This window comes from Ovis aries, chromosome 3 (assembly GCF_016772045.2).
Source record: "Ovis aries strain OAR_USU_Benz2616 breed Rambouillet chromosome 3, ARS-UI_Ramb_v3.0, whole genome shotgun sequence".
Classification (NCBI taxonomy): Eukaryota; Metazoa; Chordata; class Mammalia; order Artiodactyla; family Bovidae; genus Ovis; species Ovis aries.
The window spans coordinates 51,063,980-51,087,681 of record NC_056056.1 but is presented as its reverse complement, the minus strand read 5'-3'; the positions used below and the strand labels follow the sequence as shown (position 1 = coordinate 51,087,681).

At 42.4% G+C, this 23,702-nt stretch overlaps 1 protein-coding gene across 4 annotated transcripts in view; it reads right to left on the bottom strand.

Moving 5' to 3' along the window:
• CTNNA2 (catenin alpha 2) overlaps window positions 1-23,702 on the bottom strand; it is a 1,404,594-nt gene that overhangs the window by 931,324 nt on the left and 449,568 nt on the right. For all 4 annotated transcript variants that reach the window (XM_012169003.5, XM_042246023.2, XM_042246024.2 and 1 more), the window contains exon 4: window positions 4,715-4,881. In XM_012169003.5, coding sequence (XP_012024393.2) covers window positions 4,715-4,881 — 167 coding nt within the window. The remainder of the gene's footprint in view (window positions 1-4,714; window positions 4,882-23,702) is intronic.

Below are 23,702 nucleotides of genomic sequence, written 5' to 3'. Positions count from 1 at the left end.
ATGAAGGCAGGCATTTTAGAATAAATGGACTCTCCTTCATCTACTCAGTGAATTATTGATGCAAAAACATGGAAATATGTTTCTGATAAGAAGGCAATTCTGTCCATGTTCCTGTAAGTTACTCAGAAACAAGAAAATAAATCAATATCTAGAAAGAACAGCAATAAAGTTTTGGCACATGGCCTAAAAGACAAAAAGCAAAATATTATCTGTAATGCTCAAAGGTAAAATAGCTATGCAGTAGTTAACATGGCAGGAAGCTACAGGACTCCTTATAGTGTATTAATTAATCTTCAGATCCAACAGAAAATCAGCTTACTACTTTATTATCATTAGGAATCATCTGATATTCTGTTGCCCATCTATGTTCTATCATCCATTGGTAAAGAAATTCACCTTTATTGGGAAGAAACCTTGATAACAGTATAAATGACCATTTCTAACTTGCTCCATCAAAATAGGTAATGATATCTCCTTCACCTCACGTGTGTGTCAGCTGCTCAGTCATGTCCGACTCTCTGCGACTCCATGGACTGCAGCCCACCAGGCTCCTCTGTCCATAAAGATTTCCCAGACAAGAATACTGGAATGGGTTGCCTTTTCCTTCTCTAGATCTTCTCAACCCAGGGATCAAACCCAATCTTCTGTGTCCTGCATTTTGCAGGTGTGTTCATCGCAAAGAGTCAGACACGACTGAGCAACTTCACCTCACCTCACCTCTTTACCACTTAGACACCTGGGAAGATCCTCATCTTAAGTTAAACACAAATAAATAGATGCTAGCAGACAAATCTGTTTATGAGAGGATGTGCTGCTATGGAAAAAACAAAAATGCTAAGTAGAATTGTATACTATGTCTATTTGCAATTAATTGTTGACACATTGTCTTTTTTCCTGGTTGGAGCACTAGTCCCATCATATGACAACCTGATGGACTCAGTGAGAACACCAGAATCTGCAGTTCCCCAAGGACACCACAAGAGGGCACCATTCCACCACTACTGTCCCCTGCAGAGGTTATACTCTGAGTACAACAAATGTGTTATTTAGTCTTACAATCATTTTTAATTTTATTGCTGACAGTCTGACAGGACTACTTAATATTGCTGGGTTGACCTTTCCATATTTTGTGCTAAATCTTTTTTTTTTTTTTTTTCTGCTGTGTCGGGAAGAGGATATAATTGACTCTACATTAGGACAGGCTGCAGTGTGATACTACCAGCGACAGCCCTGGTCAAAACAGACAGATAAAAAGCAGTATTCCAGGCATCAACTGGTGCCATGAAGCACTCTACAGACCCAGGCTACATGAGCACCAGCCACGTGTGGGCCGTTCAGGGAGAGTATTTTTTTAGCTTTCATCACTCCCCAGAAGGGGCAGAAACGGCTTTCCACAGAACGTGCATGCATGCTCGTTCAGTCTTGTTCAGCTCTTTGCGACTCCATGGATGGTAGCCTGCCAGGCTCCTCTGTCCATGAGATTCTCCAGGAAGGAATACTGGAGCGGACCCTCCTCCAGGGGATCCTCCCAAGCCAGGAATCAAACTCATGTCTCCTGCATCCCCTGCACTGGCAGGCAGGTTTTTTTTTTTTTTTTTTTTTTACCACTGAACCACCTGGGAATTCCAGCAGAGAGAATGCTAACATATAAGATGTAAAGTTAATTTCCTTAGGTCCAGTCCTGTTCTCCTTGGAAAAGAAGACGGTCCCTCTGGGGAAAGATTTTTCTTACAATGTGGCTTTTGAAGACTAGGCAGGTTGTAAGACAAAGATAAGAAAACTTTTTCTTCAACACGCTTGAGAACAAAGTCATCTATAGCCTAAAAGGTGCACATAACTCAGGTGGGGCTGCAGGAATAACAGCCAGTGGCCTGAGAGTGGTTGCGGAATCTGACAATGGTGACAGGTGCCACTCACCAGACACTTACTTTGCACAAGACTCTGATAAATGCATCATGGGAATTTCCCTGTTGAGAGCTCCCCACGGCTTTGAGGGCTGCACTGTCATTAGCCCTCATATCAACAGATGAGGTGTCTGAAACCCGAGGTTTTAGTTTTTACATTATATATTCACATGGGCTTCCTAAATAGCTCAGTTGGTAAAGAATCCGCCTGCAATGCAGGAGACCCTGGTTCAATTCCTGGGTCGGGAAGATCTGGAGAAGGGATAGGCTACCCACTCCACTATTCTTGGGCTTCCCTGGTGGCTCAGCTGATAAAGAATCTGCCTGCAATGAGGGAGACCTGGGTTCAGTCCCTGCATTGGGAAGATCCCCTGGAGAAGGGAAAGGCTATCCATTCCAATATTCTGGCCTGGAGAAATCCATGGACTATGCTATATAGTTCATGGGGTTGCAAAGAGTTGGACGTGACTGAGCGACTTTCACTTCCACTTTATACACATATTTATTGAAATACAGTTGATTTATAATGTTGTTAGTTAATGCTGTACAGCAAAGGGATTCAGTTGTACATCTTTCTTTATATTTTTTTCCATTATAGTTTATCATATGACATTGAATATAGTTCTCTGTGCCATCTAGTAGGACCTTGTTTATTCATTCTCTATATAAAAGCTTACATCTGCTAACCCCAGCCTCCACTCGGTCCCTCCTCTAAGTACCCCCTGCCTTGGCACCCACCAATCTGTTCTCTATGCTTATGAAGGTTTTACGTGGTGGCTTATGACAGGCTGGCAAGTGGACACCAAACACGATTACACCTAGGCTGTCTGACTCCAGCGGCCAAAAGGTTGAGCATAATGTTACACTGCCCCTCAATATCCTCTGAAACACGTAGTCTCTCTGCATATTGCTCGCCTCATCCAACTTGCAAGAGCCTTCCCTGGTTTCTGAGGCCTACTCTCTGGGGCTTCCCAGGCGGTACTAGCAGAAAAGAACCCACTCACTAATGAGGTAGACACAAGAGAGGTGGGTGTGATCCCTGGGTCGGGAAGATCCCCTGGAGGAGGGCACGGCAACCCGCTCCAATATTCTTGCCTGGAGAATCCCATGGACAAAGGAGCCTGATGGGCTATGATGGTCTATAGGGTCTATAGTTGGATACTCTTGAAGCGACTTAGCAGGCACACACTCTGTGGGAGAAAATTCCCAAGCAGGTTCTGCTCTGTGTCCCTTGGCTCCTCAGGCGCCTGCACAGGAACCATGGAGAGCGAGCGACACCTGCTTCGTGACCACACGGCCCATGTTGGGAATGCTGGAATTGGAGGCCTTTCATGATATTGCAGAATTATACAAAACTTGGAAATCTTGGCTCCTTTCTCGGGGCCAGCCCAAGTAAGGCTCTGCCTAAGAATTTTTGACATAGAACATTTGTGCTTTTGGAAATTTCTCAGTGAACTCCCTTACTGGACAAATATGAGATGGAAAGTGAGGTAAGAGCAGGTTGACATTTTTCACTTCCTATCTCAGCTGCCCTCTCATTGTTCATTTTAATGGGAAAAGAATATAAGAAGTTGAGGGAAAGTGGCAAGCCAAGAATGGTAAGACCTGGGGGAACTAAGCCAGCAATAGGTTGGTTCCCCAAAAACAAAAGTCCATGGTTCACATCCCATCATGTGAGGACCCTGAGGTTAGTGTAGGGTTGTTGCCAACAGTCCAGAATGAAAGCCACAGCAGGCATGGGATAGAGATCCTTTAGGCAGAAGCCATGCTCCTAAGTAACTGTTCAGTCATCAAAGAGTAGAATCATCCAGGAGGGACCAGACACCAGTGAGCAACTAGGAAAGAGAGCCAAGTCTAGAGGTCATGGGCTGCGAGGGCTGCACATGACCCTGAAAAATTTGTGACCAGGCCATGTGTCCACTTCCATTAAGAAACAGAAGGCTTAGCTGGAACCAAGAAATCCTGACAAGCAAGGGATATATGATGGGGTTGGTGGGGCACACGTGCACCCAGAGACCCAGTCCAGGTGTGTGAGATGAAGACTGATGCCGCAAGATAGACTTTAGTAAACAGTGGCTTCTTATTATTGCCAGACTAAGGGAGGGTCAAAGTAAGTAATTCTGTAAAAGGGCAACGATAGAGCAGTTAACAAAATAGAATGTAGCAGGATCTATATTAAGGTGAGCAGAGGTGGTCAAGTGGCCAGCTGCCTAGAAGAGCTCCGTGTGTCCCATCACTCAGTCATGTCTGACTCTGCAGCCCCACAGACTGTAGCCCGCCAGGCTCCTCTGCCCACAGAATCGTCCAGGCAAGGATACTGGAGTGGATTGCCTTTTCCTCCCCCAGGGGAACTTCCTGACCCAGGGATCGAACACCAGTCTCCTGTGTCTTCCACACTGGCAGGCAGGTTCTTTACCACTGTGCCACCAGGGAACCCCTAGAAGGGCTGGCCTGGCCTGAATTACTACAGGGACCAGCACTGCTCTGAATCTCAAGACAAAACCAAGGTGGGCACCCCACACAAGGCCTCTGCAGCCTGAAAGATGCACAGTTTTGTACTCCAGGAAATAAGGGGAGATTTAAACTCCATGTTTTGAGAGAAGACTATTCCAGTGAATAATCTGTATCTTTGAAAAATATATTATTGAGTATAAATTGAGTATTAGAAAAATAAAGGGCATACCACTTGGGTGAGTAACCAAGTAACCCTGTATACGGTGACACATTGTCAGTCCAGGTCAGCACAGTGCTACGCACCGTCAACACCACCACCCACATAAAGCATATTTTGATAAGTTCTACATACGTACAATTTTCAGATGAGACAAAAGCCTCATGACGTCTGCCATGTCTGCCAGGATGAGCAAACGGGTCACAGCAGATAGCAGAGCCCGTGCCGCCCGCACCATGGTGCCGCGCTTCACCGACGAGCAGGGGTCATCCGCAAACTCCGAAGAAGCGATGCGCATGGTCTCACCTGGAAGACAGACACGGAGACACACATGGGTAGACAGGAAGCTCAGAGGCCGGCAGTCACAAAGATCTGTGGAGGGGTAATCAGAGCTCTCACTGCAAAACCACCCTGGCCAGGTGGTACCAGTTCCCTCAGTGAAGTTGAGATTTTCAAGTCAGACCCCTCAGTGCCCCCAGACAGGTGCTGTGAACAAGACCCAAATGTGAAATTATGTTTCTAGAATCAATAAGGAATATGTTTGATTCAGTTTGTCTAAGAGTTGAGATGAATTTGCCCGACCTGAATCATTCTCACTCTCCAAGTCCCTTGAAACCAGTGGTATTTACTAGGCTAGTTGGTTTCTGACAGCTGAAGAATAAAGCTAACAGCTCCAGAGGGGAATGAAACTAAAGACTTTGACCTAATGAACTCTGTTCTCTTAATTGAGTTAAATAGACAATAACAGACTAGAGATAGTCTGTGGATGCATGCTCAGTCACTCAGTTGTGTCCGACTCTTTGCGACCCCAGGGATACAAGCCCATCAGACTCCTCCGTCCATGGGACTCTCCAGGCAAGAATACTGGAGTAGGTTGCCATGCCCACCTCCAGGGGATCTTCCCGACCCCAGGGATCTAACCCAAGTCTCCTGCACTGGCAAGTGGATGTCATTCTGTGATACAGAGAACATTTATGAGACAACTGAACCAATTCAGCAAATATTTATTAGGCACATACTGGGAAAAATTCTCTACCAGAGTCTGGAAATGCGAAGGTGACTAAGAACACCCTGGCCCCAGGGAGTTCACAGTCTAACCAGGACACACATTGTAAATACATACTTAAAATACGGAGATTACATGCCATCACTGACATATGACTAAGAATGAAGGCAAAAAAGGAGGAGGAAGTGATTAACTCATTTAGGGTGAGGCTGGGGGAAAAACTGTCAACGCTGATGGCCTTTGAAAAGCCAAGATGTGTTCACCTGGAAGATGAAGGTGGGCAGGGCGCCTAAGGCAGCATGAACACCAGGAGGCTCCAGAATTTGGAGGAGGGCGCTGAGCCCACAGAAATGCAATCACCTGAAGGTCACAGTGAGTGAGGGCTGCAGGCAAGAGAGGTGTCAGGGCCTGGGACACTGGGCAAGAGATTTGGACTGTGGCCTCAGGAGGAGATGACTTCACAGATTTTTATTTTGGCCACATTATGTAAAATAAGCTGGAGGGGTCAAGACTTGTGCAGAGAAAACAGGCAAATGCAGTTTTACAATCTGAGAGAGCAGATGAGGACAGAGACCAGAAAAATAGGAACGAGATCCGGAGATAAGATCTGTATCAATGAGATGATGAAGGGAAACATGAAGAGACAATGGAGAGAATCAATGGATTTGGGGATTAATTACATATGGAAGGGTTTCCCTGATGGCTCAAAAGTAAAGTATTTACCTGCAATGCAGGATATGCAGGAGATGAAAGTTTGGTCCCTGGATCGGGAAGATTCCCTGGAGGAGGAAATGGCAACCCACTCCAGTTTTCTTGCCTGGAAAATTCCACGGTCAGGGGAGCCTGATAGTATACAGTCTAGGGTCCCAAAGAGTAGGACGTGACTCAGCACACACATGCGATATGGACGGAAACCACTGAACAGTTGCAGGTAGTGGTGAATACAGACCCACCACGATGGGCTGGTACATATTTGCACAAAGGGACTCCCGGAGCAGGAAACACAGGGAGGTCATTAACTACATGAGACGGGCCCATGTTCCTGGGGTGGATATCTACCCATGGTACAGAGAACTAGGAAAACCATAATGGAGCTTTACACAGCAGAGCATAAACAGGGCTACCAAGGTTTTGATAAGCCAGAAGAGTTCATATGACCAATGATTCAACTTAGCATGAGACAATTCGGTCAATATTTTATTTACAAAATGATTAATTATCATCTGTTCATCAAAACTAAGCTCACTTAAATAGTCAATTATTTCAATGAAAGTCTGTGCCTCCTAGCATTTATCCCAAGATATGAGGAAAAATAAGATACACTTCTCATAATTTTAGAGCTTCCCTGACAGCTCAGTCAGTAAATAATCGCCTGCAATGCAGGAGACACTGCATGGATTCTTGGGTCAGGAAGATCCCCTGGAGAAGGAAACAGCTACCAACTCCAGTATTCTTGGGCTTCCCTTGTGACTCAGCTGGTAAAGAATCCGCCTGCAATGCAGGAGACCTGGGTTCAATCCCTGGGTTGGGAAGATCCCCTGATGAAGGGAACTGTTACCCACTCCAGTATTATGGCCTAGAGAATTCCATGGACTGTATAGCCCATGGGGTCACAAAGAGTCAGACACGACTGAGCGACTTTCATTTCACTCCCTCTCATCATTTTATAGGCAGATCAAAAGATAATACAATTCCCCCAATGTTGTAGTTATTTAAACCCTCCTTTTTGTACTTAGGAAATGTGGGTGTGTAAGGAAATATACTGTGTAGCTGGATCTTTTAAAGAGGCTACCATCTATGATATGTATATGACATAGTTGCACAGCTTAGTCTTTATGCCTGGGCACAAATAGCTTGAAATACAACAACAGGATGGGTGAAGATTAAAAATTTTTTATTATGATACCGGTGAATTGTCAAGATGTATGGCACCAAAGAATTGATGCTTTTGAACTGTGGTGTTGGAGAAGACTCTTGAGAGTCCCTTGGACTGCAAGGAGATCCAACCAGTCCATTCTAAAGGAAATTAGTCCTGGGTGTTCATTGGAAGGACTGATGCTAAAGCTGAAACTCCAACACTTTGGCCACCTCATGCGAAGAGTTGCTGCTGCTGCTGCTGCTGCTGCTGCTGCTGCTGCTGCTGCTGCTGCTGCTGCTAAGTCGCTTCAGTCGTGTCCAACTCTGTGCGACCCCATAGACAGCAGCCCACCAGGCTCCCCGGTCCCTGGGGTTCTCCAGGCAAGAACACTGGAGTGGGTTGCCATTTCCTTCTCCAGTGAGTGAAAGTGAAAAGTGAAAGTGAAGTCACTCAGTCGTGTCTGACTCTTTAGTGACCCCATGGACTGCAGCCTACCAGGCTCCTCCGTCCATGGGATTTTCCAGGCAAGAGTACTGGAGTGGGGTGCCATTGCCTTCACTGTGCGAAGAGTTGACTCATTGGAAAAGACCCTGATGCTGGGAGGGACTGGGGCAGGAGGAGAAGGGGATGATAGAGGAAGAGATGGCTGGATGGCATCGCCGACTCGATGGACATGAGTTTGAGTAAACTCTGGGAGTTGGTGATGGACAGAGAGGCCTGGCGCTCTGCGATTCATGGGGTCACAAAGAGTCGGGCATGACTGAGCAACTGAACTGAACTGAACTGATGGCTCTAGAGGCCTAAATAAACTTTAAGGTAGAGGTTGGCAATTAAGAGATGCATATTCATTGCTTTTCTGCCTTTGGCTAAGATCAAGTGAAGACAGAAACATTCAATCCAATGGTCCACAGGCTTAGAGAAATATCCTCTAGGCCTATTCCTTGTCCCTAAAAAAAGACTAAGCAGATATCCGTGTGGTGAGGAGAAAGCTACTTCATTCTCACTCTGTAGAGTGCAGCCAGAAAAAAACATTATATACCAAGGTGAATCTACTGAAATGTTGAGAGAGTCACCCTAAAAACTAGACATAAGTGCAAATGGTACTGTTAATGGATAAATCAATTGCTGCTGGAAGGGGTCCACTTATTCAAGGAAGGGAGAAATTCTTTTCTGCAGGTGACCCCTAGGGAGCTACACTGTTGATATCAAATTTTTCAGGTTAAATTGCTACGAGCCATCACTTGGGTAAGAGTGGACTATTCAGGCAGGGGTCTTCTCAGGAAAAAAGAAAGGGTCCTAATAGGAGAGTCACACCTCCTTCCAGCTTGTGGAGTAAACATGCCTAATTAAACTGATTTTCACACAGAGAGTGATCATGAAACAGGAAAGGGGCAGAATACAACATTTAAAAGGATAACATATCCAGAGGACACAGCATAAACTGATTAGAGCCAACTAGGTCCAATGGCCGATTCAACTTCTACTTGACCTTGAGCCTCAGTATAAGCTCACTGTAACACACTCCAGGGCCCCAGGGGATGGTTCTAACATGCATGCTCAGTCGCGTCAGTCCTGTCTGACTCTTTCCGACACTATGGACCACAGCTTGCCAGGCTCCTCTGTCCATGGGATTATCCATGCAAGAATACTGGAGTGGATTGCCATGGCCTCCTCCAGGGGATCTTCCTGACACAGGGATTGAACCCTCATCTCATTATGTCTCCTGCACTGGCAGGCAGGTTCTTTACCCACTGAGTCACCTGGGAATGCTAAAGATTCCAAGGATGACCAGAAAACATCAAAAGTGGGTGGTGGCCCAATTTCTGGAAAGTCCCACTCTTTCCCAAAACAATGGAATTCTCTTCCTACTCATTAGCCTATGAAATTGCATTGCATGCTAGCTCAGTCATGTCTGACTGTTTGCAACTCCATGGACTATACAGTCCATGGAATTTTCCAGGCCAGAATACGGGAGTGGGTAGCCTTTCCCTTCTCCAGGGGATCTTCCCAACCCAGGGATCAAACCCAGGTCTCCTTCATTGCAGGCAGATTCTTCACCAGTGGAGCCACAAGCTCCACCTGGGAAGCCCACTTAGTCTGTGAAGTTACCCACCCCTATAAAAACTGACAATCCCATATCCTGGGGCCTCTTGTTCCTCTTTTTCAATCTGAGATGGCCCACATTCTGTCTATAGAGTATGTTTCCTCCCTGAGCAGACCTTCTTTCTCTTTACTATGGCTCACTCTTGAATTCTTTTCTGTATAAAGTCAAGAATCCACACATGGAGGCTGTCCCAAGGACTCAGATGTGACCTGGGATGTGACCATTGTTTAGCTCCCCACTCTCTTTTCTACAACAACTCACTTCATCCAGATGCTGACTGGCCAGAAATACTGTCTCAAAGCCCAGGGGATAACACTCAGCAGTATGGAGCTTTCAGGCAGAGCTAACCAGTGTGGGCGCCCCAGCAGGTCCTCCTGGGAGGAGCTAGGGAGATGTCCATGAGAGAAAAAATGAGACCCAGAGACAAGAGACAGGAAGAGATCCACATTCGTAAATGTGACTCTGCAAATGGAAATGCCATGCTAAATTCTGAGATTATCCTCAAATAAATAATAGACCATTTAATCCAATCTAAATTAAAACTAAAAACACAGTTGAAGCAGCTACAAATGAGTTCATGTTTTTAAAGGTTTCAAAGGATAGGCAAACTGAAGTCAGCTATAAATTTAATTCATTTTACATCTCTGTGGTTTTAGGATTACTAAAAGAAAGCGGAAATCTATATTACAAAATGATAAGAGTTTATCAGAATAAAATCAGCTATTCACTCGGGAACTGCTTATTCTATACAACTAAAATATTTAGCTGAGAAATAGCAAGTGTGTGTAGGAGCAGGAAGGGAGCAATTAGGGGAGGGCACCAGAGCTGCCTGTTTCTTTTATATACACTCTTGTATTCAAGTTCATTAACTTGATTATAGACCTAAGGTCAGTGCCTGGCTTCTATGATCAAGCTTCTGATCCTCTAAAGCCACTACTACCTGCTGCAAAGAAGAAAAAAATAACATCTTCAAATAAGCGACTTAGGGGAAATAGTAATTAATATAAATACAGTGCTTCTATATAAAGGGCTATGTTGTAAGCAATATTCTAAAAGCTTTATATATATTAAGTCATGAATTAAAAGAGAATCTCTTTCTCTCTCTCCCTTCACATGCTTGCAGGCAGATTCTTTACCACTAGCACCATCTGGGTCTTTAAAGTAACAAAGACTAAGGTCACATTCTGACATCTCTCCAACCATTCCAAAATTTGTAAGATCAGCAATTATTCAACTTCTGTGTTTTAGTCCCCTCAGCTGTAAAACAGGGGTGAAAATAATAATAGCTACCTTGTAAGACTGTCATTAAAGATAATCCATTCAAAGCACCCAGCCTAAGACCTTACCAGTAATGGGCACTAACTCATTATTGAATAGCAAGGAGATCAAACCATCAATCCTAAAGGAAATCAACCCTGAATATTCACTGGAAAGACTGATGCTGAAGCTGAAGCTCCAGTCCTTTGACCACCTGATGCAAAGAGCCTACTTATTGGAAAAGACCCTGATGCTGGGAAAGATTGAGGGCAAGAGGAGAAGGGGCAACGGAGGATGAGATGGTTAGATGGATGGCATCACCAACTCAATGGACATGAGTTTGAGCAAATTCTGGAGATACTGAAGGACAGGGAAACCTGGTGTGCTGCAGTTCTTGGGGTTTCAAAAAGTGGGATACAACTTAGTGACTGAAGAACCACCACAATAACTCATTAATACCATAGCTACCACTCTCACTGTGATCCTCTCCAATAAAGCAAGAATAGTTGGTAAACTCCTGGTTAAAGATTTGGGAGTGCCTTCTGTGGCTGATTTCACTGCTTGTGCACACAGTAATATACAAGCAAGAAAACATCTGCCTGATAAAATTATATTACATTGAGGCAGACTATACACCCTCCTGTGACTCTCAAAAATGGTACTGGTGCTCAGTTTTCAAATAGGTGCTTGTTTTGCTTCTTATGCTACCCAACTGGAGGAAATGGGAATGTTGCAAGGCTCCTGTAAAGTAAGAGTCACAGTCCAAAAAATGGTGATTACTCTTTTGCCCAAATGCAGTAGAGGACTATACCCCTGAAAACAGTAAACAGTGATGTGCTAGGCTTGAAAGAAAAATGGAGTTCAGAAAATCAACACTGAATTCAGTATCATTTAATATTTTTATAAAGTAAAGAAAGGAAATTGATAAACATGGTCAATTTAAATATCATTGTGCAGTGGAAGTGTTTTGAAATAACTGCACTATTAAAATGTATAATTAAACTAAACCTGTTGTCAGTAAACAAAACCTATTATAAGCAAACAAAACTAATATAAGTAAAGCAAATAAGCATGCAATTAATCTTTTATAAATCCCAAATTTCAATAACTCTCTATATATAAGGCAAATTTCTCTATAAGTAGAATACTGATGACTTCTTTATATTGTCAATCAATGTTTCCATTGATCACTGTCTTTATTGTCCTACAACCATGATTACGAATCAAAATCCACTGAGATGTCAGTAGACTGATACATAGTACTTGTTAGTTGAAATATAAGTTCAAAAACATCTCTTAATGTGATGAGGAAGGAAAAACAATACCACAACGTGCATCCTGACTGAACAGTAGAAATGATATTATTATAAAAATGCTACCATCTAACCCTGAATGAAAACGGTAGGCTCACCATTCCAACATGAAAATATACAGGACACAAGTCTATTCTTGCTAAATAAGACTGCTGTTGTTCAATCACTAAGTAATGTCCAACTCTTTGCAACCCCATGGAATGCAGCACATCAAGACTCCTTGTCCTCCACCACCTCCCAGAGTTTGCTCAAACTCATATCCACTGAGTCAGTGACACCATCCAACCATCTCATCCTCCGTCACTCACTTCTCTTCCTGCCCTCATTCTTTCCCAGCATCAGGGTTTTTTCCAATAATTTGGCTCTTTGCATCAGGTAGTCAAATTATTGGAGCTTCAGCTTCAGCATCAGTCCTTCCAATGAATATTCAGAGTTGGTTTCCTTTAGGATTGACTGGTTTGACTTCCTGTCCAAGGGACTCTCAAAAGAGTCTTCACCAGCACCACAGTTCAACAATATCAGTTTTTGGTGCTTGGCCTTCATTGTTATAACTCTCACATCCATACATGATACTGGAAAAACCATAGCTTTGAGTATATGACCTTTGTTGGCAAAGTGATGTCTCAGCTTTTAAATAACGCTGTCTAGGTTTGTCATAGCATTTCTTCCAAAGAGCAAGTGTCTTTTAATTTCGTGGCTGCAATCACCATCTGCAGTGATTTTGGAGCCCAAGAAAATAAAAAATCTGTCACTGTTTTCACTTTCTCCCCATTTATTTGCCATGAAATGATGGTACCGGATACATGATCTTAGTTTTCTTGAATGTTGAGCTTTAAGCCAACCTTTTCACTCTCCTCTTTCACCCTCAAGAGGCTCTTTAGTACCTCCTCTCTTTCTGCCATTAGAGGGGAATTATCTATATATTTGAGGTTGTTGATATTTCTCCTGGCAAACTTGATTCCAGCTTGTGCTTCATCCAGCCTGGCATATGCATGATGTACTCTGCATAGAATTTAAATAAGCAGGGTGACAATACTCCTTTCCTAATCTGTTGTACTCCTTTCCTAATTTGGAGCCACTCCATTGTTCCACGTCTGGTTCTAATTGTTGTTTCTTGACCTTCAAACAGGTTTCTCAGGACACAGGTAAGGTGGTCTGGTATTCCATCTCTTTAAGAATTTTCCACAGTTTGCTGTGATCCACATAGTCAAAGGCTTTAGTGCAGTCAATGAAGCAGATCTTTTTCTGCAATTCCCTTGCTTTTTCTATGATCCAGCAGATGTTGACAATTTGATCTCTGGTTCCTCTGCCTTTTCTATATCCAGCTTGAGGTCTGGGAGTTCTCAGTATATGTACTGTTGAAGCTGGCTTGAAGGGTTTTTGAGTATGACCTCGTTAGCATGTAAAGTTAGCACAACTGTGTGGCAGTTTGAACATTCTTTGGCATTACCTTTATTTGGGATTGGAATGAAAACTGAACTTTTCCAGTCCTGTGGCCATTGCTGAGTTTTCCAAATTTGCTGGCATATTGAGTGCAACACTTTAACAGCACCATCTTTCAGGATTTTCAATAGCTCAGCTGAAAGTCCATCACCTCCACTAGCTTTCTTTGTAGTAATGCTACCTAAGGCCCACTTAACTTATTAACATACTGTTTTTCTTTTACTTTTCTTAAAAAGGCAGAATAGGAAGGTGGTGGTGGGGTGGGGACTTAATGTCCCAATTCAAGAATTTAAGAGTATATTGGAGGACATCATGCAACCTAAATCTTAGCAGGAATGACCTAAAAGACAGGACCTTCTGCCTCCCTAAGAAACCATTCCAATTGAAACACATCTAACTGCTAAATTTTTTTCTTCAATTATTTTGGTCTTCACTATGTTCTTCTGAACCACACAGAAAAATCTAGTCCTCTTTCCAAATCTATAAATCTTGAGAGAATTTTTTGCAATGTCCTTCATGGAGAAATGAAATATCAAAACACACATCAGCCATTGCTTAAGAATTAACACTGCATCTAGATTATGAAAATGACAGCTTGCATAAAGAAGTGAACAAACAACTCCCCTTAGTTTTCCAAATGTTAAGTACATACTAACTAATCATTCAAATTGGGATGATTAGTTTGCTTTTATACAAACTTTTATGCAAGTTAATAGAGTAAACATAAAAGGCACTGTCAATTAGCTTTGGAGGGAACAAATCTGGTTTCTGGCATGTTGTGAAAACAAATGATAAGACAGATAACAATTGACAAGTCACTGGAGAAGGAAGTGGCAACCCACTCCAGTATTCTTACCTGGGAAATTTAATGTAAAGAGGAGCCTGGCAGGCTATAGTCCATGTGGTTGCAAAGAGTCGGATGTGACTGAACACGCACACACCACTCTTATCTATTTCATGACCTAAATTACTACCTATATGATGTTAAATGTGAGCTCATTGGTGGAGTCCAACTTCTTAATTTCAGAGAAGAAAAAAACAAGTATCAAGAAACTTCTATGGCTTACCCAAAGTCACACAGCCAATTAATGGCAGAGTTCAGACCAGAAGCTGGGTGTCCTGACTCATAAACTTGCTATAATTTACCAAAATAGTCTTTTTCCTTGAAAAACTATTTTTGTATGGTTTCACAGATTCGCAACTGTGTAGTTAGTCCACATAACTTATAAATTAATATATATAAATCTTTTTATAACAGTTTGGATGTCTTGATGCTACGATCAGATTCAACTATATTTGTAAGTTCCTATGCACAAGAGGGCCGAGAGGAGCTACTCCACGTTCAAGGTCAGGAGGGGCGGCTGTGAGGAGATATCCATCATCCAAGGCAAGAGAAACCCAAGTAGGTATTGTGAAAGGGCATCAGAGGGCAGACACACTGAAACCATAATCACAGAAAACTAGTCAATCTAATCACACTAGGACCACAGCCTTGTCTAACTCAATAAAACTAAGCTGTGTCATGTGGAGCTACCCAAGACGGGTGGGTCATGGTGGAGAGGTCTGACAGAATGTGGTCCACTGGAGAAGGGAATGGCAAACCACTTCAGTATTCTTGCCTTGAGAACCCCATGAAGAGTATGAAAAGGCAAAATGATAGTATACTGAAAGAGAACTCCCCAGGTCAGTACGTTGCCCAATATGCTACTGGAGATAAGTGGAGAAATAACTACAGAAAGAATGAACAGATGAAGCCAAAGCAAAAATAATATGCAGTTGTGGATGTGACTGGTGATAGAAGCAAGGTGCAATGCTGTAAAGAGCAATATTGCATAGGAATCTGGAATGTTAGGTCCATGAATCAAGGCAAATTAGAAGAGGTCAAACAGGACATGACAAGAGTGAACGTCAACATTCTAGGAATCAGCGAACTAAAATGGACTGGAATGGGTGAATGTAACTCAGATGACCATTATATCTACTATTGTGGGCAGGAATACCTCAGAAGAAATGGAGTAGCCATCATGGTCAACAAAAGAGTCCAAAATGCAGAACTTGGATGCAATCTCAAAATCAACAGAATGATCTCTGTTTGTTTCCAAGGCAAACCATTCAATGTCACAATAATCCAAGTCTAGGCCCCAACCAGTAATGCTGAAGAAGCTGAAGTTGAACGGTTCTATGAAGACCTGTAAGACCTTTTAGAACTAACACCCCAAAAAGATGTCCTTTTCATTATAGGGGACTGGAATACAAAAGTAGGAAGTCAAGAAACACCTCGAGTAACAGGCAAATTTGGCCTTGGAATATGGAATAAAGCAGGGCAAAGGCTAATAGAGTTTTGCCAAGAGAGCACACTGGTCATAGCAAACACCCTCTTCTAACAACAAAAGAGAAGACTCTACACATGGACATCACCAGATGGTCAATACTGAAATCAGACTGATTATATTCTTTGCAGCCAAAGATGAAGAAGCTCTATACAATCAGCAAAAACAAGACTGGGAGCTGAGTGTGGCTCAGATCATGAACTCCTTATTGCCAAATTCAGACTTAAATTGAAGAAAGTAGGGAAAACCGCTAGACCGTTCAGGTATAACCTAAATCAAATCCCTTATGATTATACAGTGGAAGTGAGAAATAGATTTAAGGGCCTAGATCTGATAGATAGAGTGCCTGATGAACTATGGACAGAGGTTCATGACATTGTACAGGAGTCAGGGATCAAGACCATCCCCATGGAAAAGAAATGCAATAAAGCAAAATGGCTGTCTGGGGAGGCCTTACAAATAACTGTGAAAAGAAGAGAAGTGAAAAGCAAAGATATAAAAAAAAGGAAAGATATAAGCATCTGGAATGCAGAGTTCCAAAGAATAGCAAGAAGACATAAGAAAGCCTTCTTCAGTGATCAATGCAATGAAATAGAGGAAAACAATAGAATGGGAAAGACTAGAGATCTCTTCAGGAAAATTAGAGATACCAAGGGAACATTTCATGCAAAGATGGGCTCGATAAAGGACAGAAATGGTATGGACCTAACAGAAGAAGAAGACATTAAGAAGAGGTGGCAAGAATACATAGAAGAACTGTACAAAAATGATCTTCACGACCCGGATAATCACGATGGTGTGATCACTCACCTAGAGCCAGACATCCTGGAATGTGAAGTCAAGTGGGCCTTAGAAAGCATCACTATGAACAAAGCTAGTGGAGGCGATGGAATTCCAGTTGAGCTCTTTCAAATCCTGAAAGATGATGCTGTGAAAGTGCTGCACTCAATATGCCAGCAAATTTGGAAAATTCAGCATTGGCCACAGGACTGGAAAAGATCAGTTTTCATTCCAGTCCCAAAGAAAGGCAATGCCAAAGAATGCTCAAGCTACCGCACAATTGTACTCATCTCACACGCCAGTAAAGTAAGGCTTAAAATTCTCCAAATCAGGCTTCAGCAATACATGAACCGTGAATTTCCAGATGTTGAGGCTGATTTCAGAAAAGACAGAGGAACCAGAGATCAAATTGTCAACATATGCTGGATCATCAAAAAAGCAAGAGAGTTCCAGAAAACATCTATTTCTGCTTTACTGACTATGCCAAAGCCTTTGACTGTGTGGATCACAATAGACTGTGGAAAATTCTGAAAGAGATGGGAATACCAGACCACCTGATCTGCCTCTTGAGAAACCTGTATGCAGGTCAGGAAGCAACAGTTAGAACTGGACATGGAACAACAGATTGGTTCCAAATAGGAAAAGGAGTACGTCAAGGCTGTATATTGTCACCCTGCTTATTTAACTTCAATGCAGAGTACATCATGCAAAATGCTGGGCTGGAAGAAGCACAAGCTGGAATCAAGATTGCTTGGAAAAATATCAAAAACCTCAGATATGCAGATGACACCACCCTTATGGCAGAAAGTGAAGAGGAACTAAAAGCCTCTTAATGAAAGTGAAAGTGGAGAGTGAAAAAGCTGGCTTAAATCTCAACATTCAGAAAACAAAGATCATGGCATCTGGTCCCATCACTTCATGGGAAATAGATGGGGAAATAGTGGAAACAGTGTCAGACTTCATTTTGGGGGGCTCCAAAATCACTGCAGATGGTGACTGCAGCCATGAAATTAAAAGATGCTTACTCCTTGGAAGGAAAGTTATGACCATCCTAGACAGCATATTCAAAAGCAGACACATTACTTTGCCCACAAAGGTCCATCTAGTCAAGGCTATGGTTTTTCCAGTAATCATGTATAGATGTGAGAGTTGGACTGTGAAGAGAGCTGAGTGCCGAAGAATTGATGCTTTTGAACTGTGGTGTTGGAGAACACTCTTGAGAGTCCCTTGGACTGCAAGGAGATCCAACCAGTCCATTCTGAAGGTGTTCAGCCCTGGGATTTCTTTTGGAGGGAATGATGCTAAAGCTGAAACTCCAATACTTTGGCCACCTCATGGGAAGAGTTGACTCATTGGAAAAGACTCTGATGCTGGGAGGGATTGGTGGCAGGAGGAAAAGGAGACAATAGAGGATGAGATGGCTGGATGGCATCACCGACTCGATGGACATGAGTTTGAGTGAACTCCAGGAGTTGGTGATGGACAGGAGGCCTGGTGTGCAGCAATTCATGGGGCTGCAAATAGTCAGACATGACTGAGCGACTGAACTGAACTAAACTGATGGTTTCTCATTAAATACTTGTATCACTGACTTCAATCAGCTTAGATATAAACACAAAGAAAAGGAAGTATAAAGGAAGCACAGTATATAATTTGAATTTTAGAGGCTGCACATGAATAAGCCGTATTTGAAACTGTTATACTCTAAAATAACAAGTCAACTTAACTTTTTCTAAAGTAGTATTTGGCTAAACAAAGCACAGGAACAATTTTTATAATGAGAAAAGTTGACTGAGGATAGAAAACTCTACCACACATTTCAAAATTAGAAACAAAACAAAAAAGTGTTCCAAGTAATTGCTATCATGAACATGGTAAATGCTGCTTTAAAATTACAGCTTAATTAAGTTATATTTTTAAAGTATCTCATGGAGAAGACTGATTTTCTTCACTAGTTTGAGGATTGGGGAAAAAACCAACAAAACACGAATGATTGGATTCTAGGATTTAAATGGCACAGTCTATGCTTTATTTTCTGAACTGCCATTGATTTTCCAGTCATAATAGAGAAATAGCAGATTCTTAAATGTGATTATAGCCATGTGTCTTCTTTATTATAGCCACATGACTAGAGGCTTCCTTGCTACCATCACTCTGCCTCCTATATTAAGAGAGCTCACAGAAGGACCACATCTAAATCAACATCAGGATATCAATTATAAGAAAGCCCAGCTAACAAAAATATATTTGTTCAGTGGGAGGATCTGGCAACAGGCAATGAACGAAATTGATATAAGATAATTCAAACTCCTAAATTCAAAAAGACAGACTGCCTAAATGTGCTAATCAAAGCTTTCTTCACTTCGGTGATCAATAGCTTTTCACGTGGGTCAAGACATATCTCAGACTGCCTTCTCTCCTTCCAGCTCAAAAGTACATTTCAACATAAGTGAAATAGGGTTATAACAAACATAAACCTTGAGAGGGAAAAATGTCTCAACAGGGTGACATGCAGTTTTAAGGGTAAGGGAAATTTGGAGGGTTAGAGAGTAACCGTCCAGTCTGTATACGGCTTCCCTGGTGGCAGTTGGTACAGATTCTGCCTGTGTTCCAACAGACAGCCTGCAATGCAGGAGATGGGGATTCAGTCCCTGGGTTGAGAAGGGTCCCTGCAGAAGGAAATGGCAGCCCACTTCTGCTGGGAGCCAGCATGAGGAATCCCACCCGTGACAAGGTCATGCGGAAGGAAGCCTGACAAAACGCAAGGACATGATCAGCTTCAGGGATTCCCCCTGGAAATTCCTGAGCATCCACCCCCCAAGACCAGAATCTGCCTGCTTTACTGTGTTATGCTTTCCAACTACTCTTCTGTCATTAACAGGGGACTGTCCCCCCACCACCTTTTTCTGGAAAAATTAGAGCTTTTAGATAATAAATCTCCTGGGCATAATACAAGTATTTCAACCCAAAAACCCCTCTGATGGCTTTTTAGCCTGCCTGCAGGACTCATATAGCTGCGCATGTGGTTGTTTGAGGCCTCCTGACTGTGGGAGGCACAGGAAGCTTAAAACATCCTAGGAATATAGGGGCTTCCTACATTTAAGGAGTCAAAATCATTAGAATAGGACTGATTAAAGGTTTCATTTGTTGAGCCAATACTTGCTGCCAAATTTTCATGTCCTCTATTTTTAGATATAGTTGGTATATAGAAAAACAGGTAGTAGACCTGGTATTAGCAACATTAGATCTTTGAGTTAAGTACTTTCTTTGTTATAACCCACTGCACCTTTGTTCTACAGGAATGTAACTTTATTTAGTACTTTGAGGGTGATGCAGAGTAAAGAAAAAACACTTCTAGGGAAAAGGAGTTTTCTGGTTGATAGACAATTATCCAGGAAGAGAGCCATAAAAATGTTAACAAGCCTCTTGGCCAGAAGATAATGTAAACCACCTGAGACCTTTGTATATGGGAGGGTATGCAAAAAGAAAGCCTTGTCTCAATGAGGGTCAGGACTGCTGCCCCTGCGTAACTCTATTTCTTTACGTACAACTTGGGGTATATAAGCTGATTTTGAAAAATAGTTTTTGGAGTCTTGCACCAATGCTGGGATTCCCCATGTCATTCTTTTCTTTTTCCAGCTGAATTCCCATCTGGAGCAGAGAGGCTCACCATGTTTACTTATTTGTCCCGGCTTCTAAGATCCGTAAGAGAGAGAGCCCAAGGGCACTCTCCGATATTCAAACGGACGCCGGTGGCCTATTGTAGATGGTGCAATTCCTTGTCTGGAGTTTTACTGGTTTCCCCCATAAGCCAAGTTATTCAGCCTCTTTTTCTCTGCCTAAATTTTCCTACTACACTATTTCTTCCTAATCTAATCTTATATCTCTAAATAAATAAGTTTTTCCTCGCCAACGCCGTCCCTGCTGTGAATTCCCTGGATCCACCGGGGCTGGACCCCGGTACACTTCAGTATTCTTTCCTGGGAGATCCTTAAGTTTGTAAGGGTGAATACATGAGCATATCTGTAAATGTGCAAAGTGTAGAAAGAGTCATAAATCATTTCATTCATCCTTTTATTCATTCAATAAGCATTTATTACGCTAGGTGGTCACTATTTGCTAGGTTCTGGATATTCAAGATGAAGTCACAATTCCTGCCCTCTCCTTACTAGCCTCCTAATCTTTCTGACAGATTCACTAATAAAGATCATCTGTAGAACATCTGTAGAGAAACACCCACTGATCAGGCATTTGGGAATTCTAGACAGAAGAAGTCACATTTTGGGGAGCTGGGATTCATGAGTATGTAGAGGATGCTTAGTCAGCTATTATAATAAGGAAGCATGGTCAAAAACTATGTACGTATATGTGCACATGTATCTATACCTATATCTAGAGAGAAAGGTTAAGTTTTTCATGCTTTATCCCTGCAGTGTATAGCTTTTAGCCATGACTCTGAGAGATGGAAGACCAGCCACACATCAATGACTTCTCTTCTCCTCCAAATCACTGTTAGATTTCTAAAACCAAAGAGTGTGGGTGAGAATGACATAGACACATATACTCTTCATCATTAGTTAGCTTCTCAGTCCTATATTTGTTTCCTTTGTGGCTCAGCTGGTAAAGATTGGCTGCAATGTGGGAGACCTGAGTTCAATCTCTGGGCTGGGAAGATTCCCCTGGAGAAGGGAAAGGCTACCCGCTCCAGTATTCTGGCCTAGAGAATTCCAAGGACTATAACGTCCATGGGGTTGCAAAGAGTCAGACAGGACTCAGTGACTTTCACTTTCAGCCCTATATTGAGCAGGTCTTGGTGGACAGAAACATTTCAGGGTGCCTCTAATCTCTTAAATTCAAACTCTAAGTGAAAAGTGGTTCTGAGGCGACTAGGACTCAAGCTCCGGGAATCGGTGATGGACAGGGAAGCCTGGCGTGCTGCAGTCCGTGGGACTGCAGAGTTGGACACGACTGAGCAACTGAACTGAACAGAACTGAATTCATTTTTCAACCAGTATTTCCAAAAGAAAGAGATCCCATCTGATCACACTAGTTTCATGGAATTGAAGATAAATACAGAAAGAGAGATGAAAGGATGAAGATTATAGGAAGTCAATGAATATTAACTTTTTTCTCCTTCCACTGGTAGAATAATGTAGGATCTCCACTTTGTCAGGAAACATAAGACAGATTATTTTTTTAATTTGCTAGTTAATATTTTACATAATATTCTCAAAATTGTTTTCTTACATCCCCAGAACACTGTTTCCTACAAAAGATAAGGTTCCAACTGTTATACTGAAAAATGTCAACTAAATATACTCTTTTCCCTGAATTCCCAGGTTTTGTGATCACTCTTTTGTTGTAGACACATTCTCAGATCCTCTTGCCAGTCCCAGGGTCTTCCTGCCTTTGCAGGCTGCTCTGAAGCATAGGGAGCCCCATTCTGTGCTCCCTAGTGGTTATTTCCTTCAAAGTTAATGGGAAATGGTGATAAATTACACTGTATGTACTGGCCAGTGAATGCAGGTGCCCAGTTCCTTGGTAAATATATTTCTCACTACAAAGTAATCAACTCACACTGGGAGTATAATTTAACCTCTCCTGTAGATCTGCCCATAGGAATAGAATATTCTGGTCATGCTGACATTAGTATTTCACTCTGTATGGCAGCATACTAAAGATTAATACAGTAATATGGATTTTTAAAGCAAATACACGAGGTTGTTTAATTCTCACATCATTTACATAGTATGAAGATGGAAGGATGAACCAGCAATTGCTGTGAGGCACCACTGGGAGGTGTCTGATTTGTGATAAGTATGGGAACTGATTTTGAACAATGAACAGGAGTTCATCTTCAATTCCTACTCTGAACAACAAGTAGCTTTTCCCACCACAAAGAGTGTGCAGGAAAAACTGGGGAAGGAAACGTCAAAGAACCTATAGACGTGAAGATTTTATTTTATGAGACAGAGAATGGAAGCATTACTAAGCAAACCCAGACATAAAAATTCTAAGCCACTGCCAGATGGTATTCAAGGCTATGAAATAAGAAGCAGGCAACCTGGCACATTGGACAGGGGGCAATGGCAGCCAAGCACACACAGAGCTCACCATCTAGTCACACCTGTCCAGGGCTGGGCAGAGACAAAGGCCTGTGTGACTCAACCGTGCATCCTTTATAGGAGGCCCTATATAAACAAAGAGCATTCAGCTATATTTAATCTTCATAACAGTGTGGGTTCAATGATTTTTAATACACCCATTTATTAGCTTCACACAATTCCACGCTAAAGAACCTTTTCAGGTATAAACGCACGAGGACACGCAAACATAGATGCCCACCGAGTGTGCCTTATTTAGATACTTTAGTTAAGCTTTGGCACAGAGAGCTGGCAAAACCAGAAGATGCAAACATTTATAGAGTTAGCCTAAGGCTGCTTCTGCTTCATGTGCTACACATTACAATCACATTTGTGAATCTCCAAACCTAATATTTTCAATAATCAACAGATTAAAGATCATGTCCAAAAATGGAAGCACTGTGAAAATCTATTTTGTCCAACTCTGTGGATCTGTTCAATGTTAATTAATGTTGCCTCCTCACTTCCAGTTACCTTTCACTCATTTTCCTCTTCGCTACTGCTGCTGCTAAGTCGCTTCAGTCATGTCCAACTCTGTGCGACCTCATAGACCGCAGCCCACCAGGCTCCCCCATCCCTGGGATTCTCCAGGCAAGAACACTGGAGTGGGGTGCCATTTCCTTCTCCAATGCATGAAAGTGAAAAGTGAAAGTGAAAGTGAAGTCGTCTTAGCGATCCCATGGACTGCAGCCTACCAGGCTCCTCCATCCGTGGGATTTTCCAGGCAAGAGTACTGGAGTGGGGTGCCATTGCCTTCTCTGCCCTCTTCTTTACAAATTAAGACTACATGACTAAATGATCCCAAGAACTCCTTCCAATTTTGTATACTATGATGCAAAAAGTAATAATAGCTATTTATAGAATACTATGTACTGGGCATAATGTTAAACACT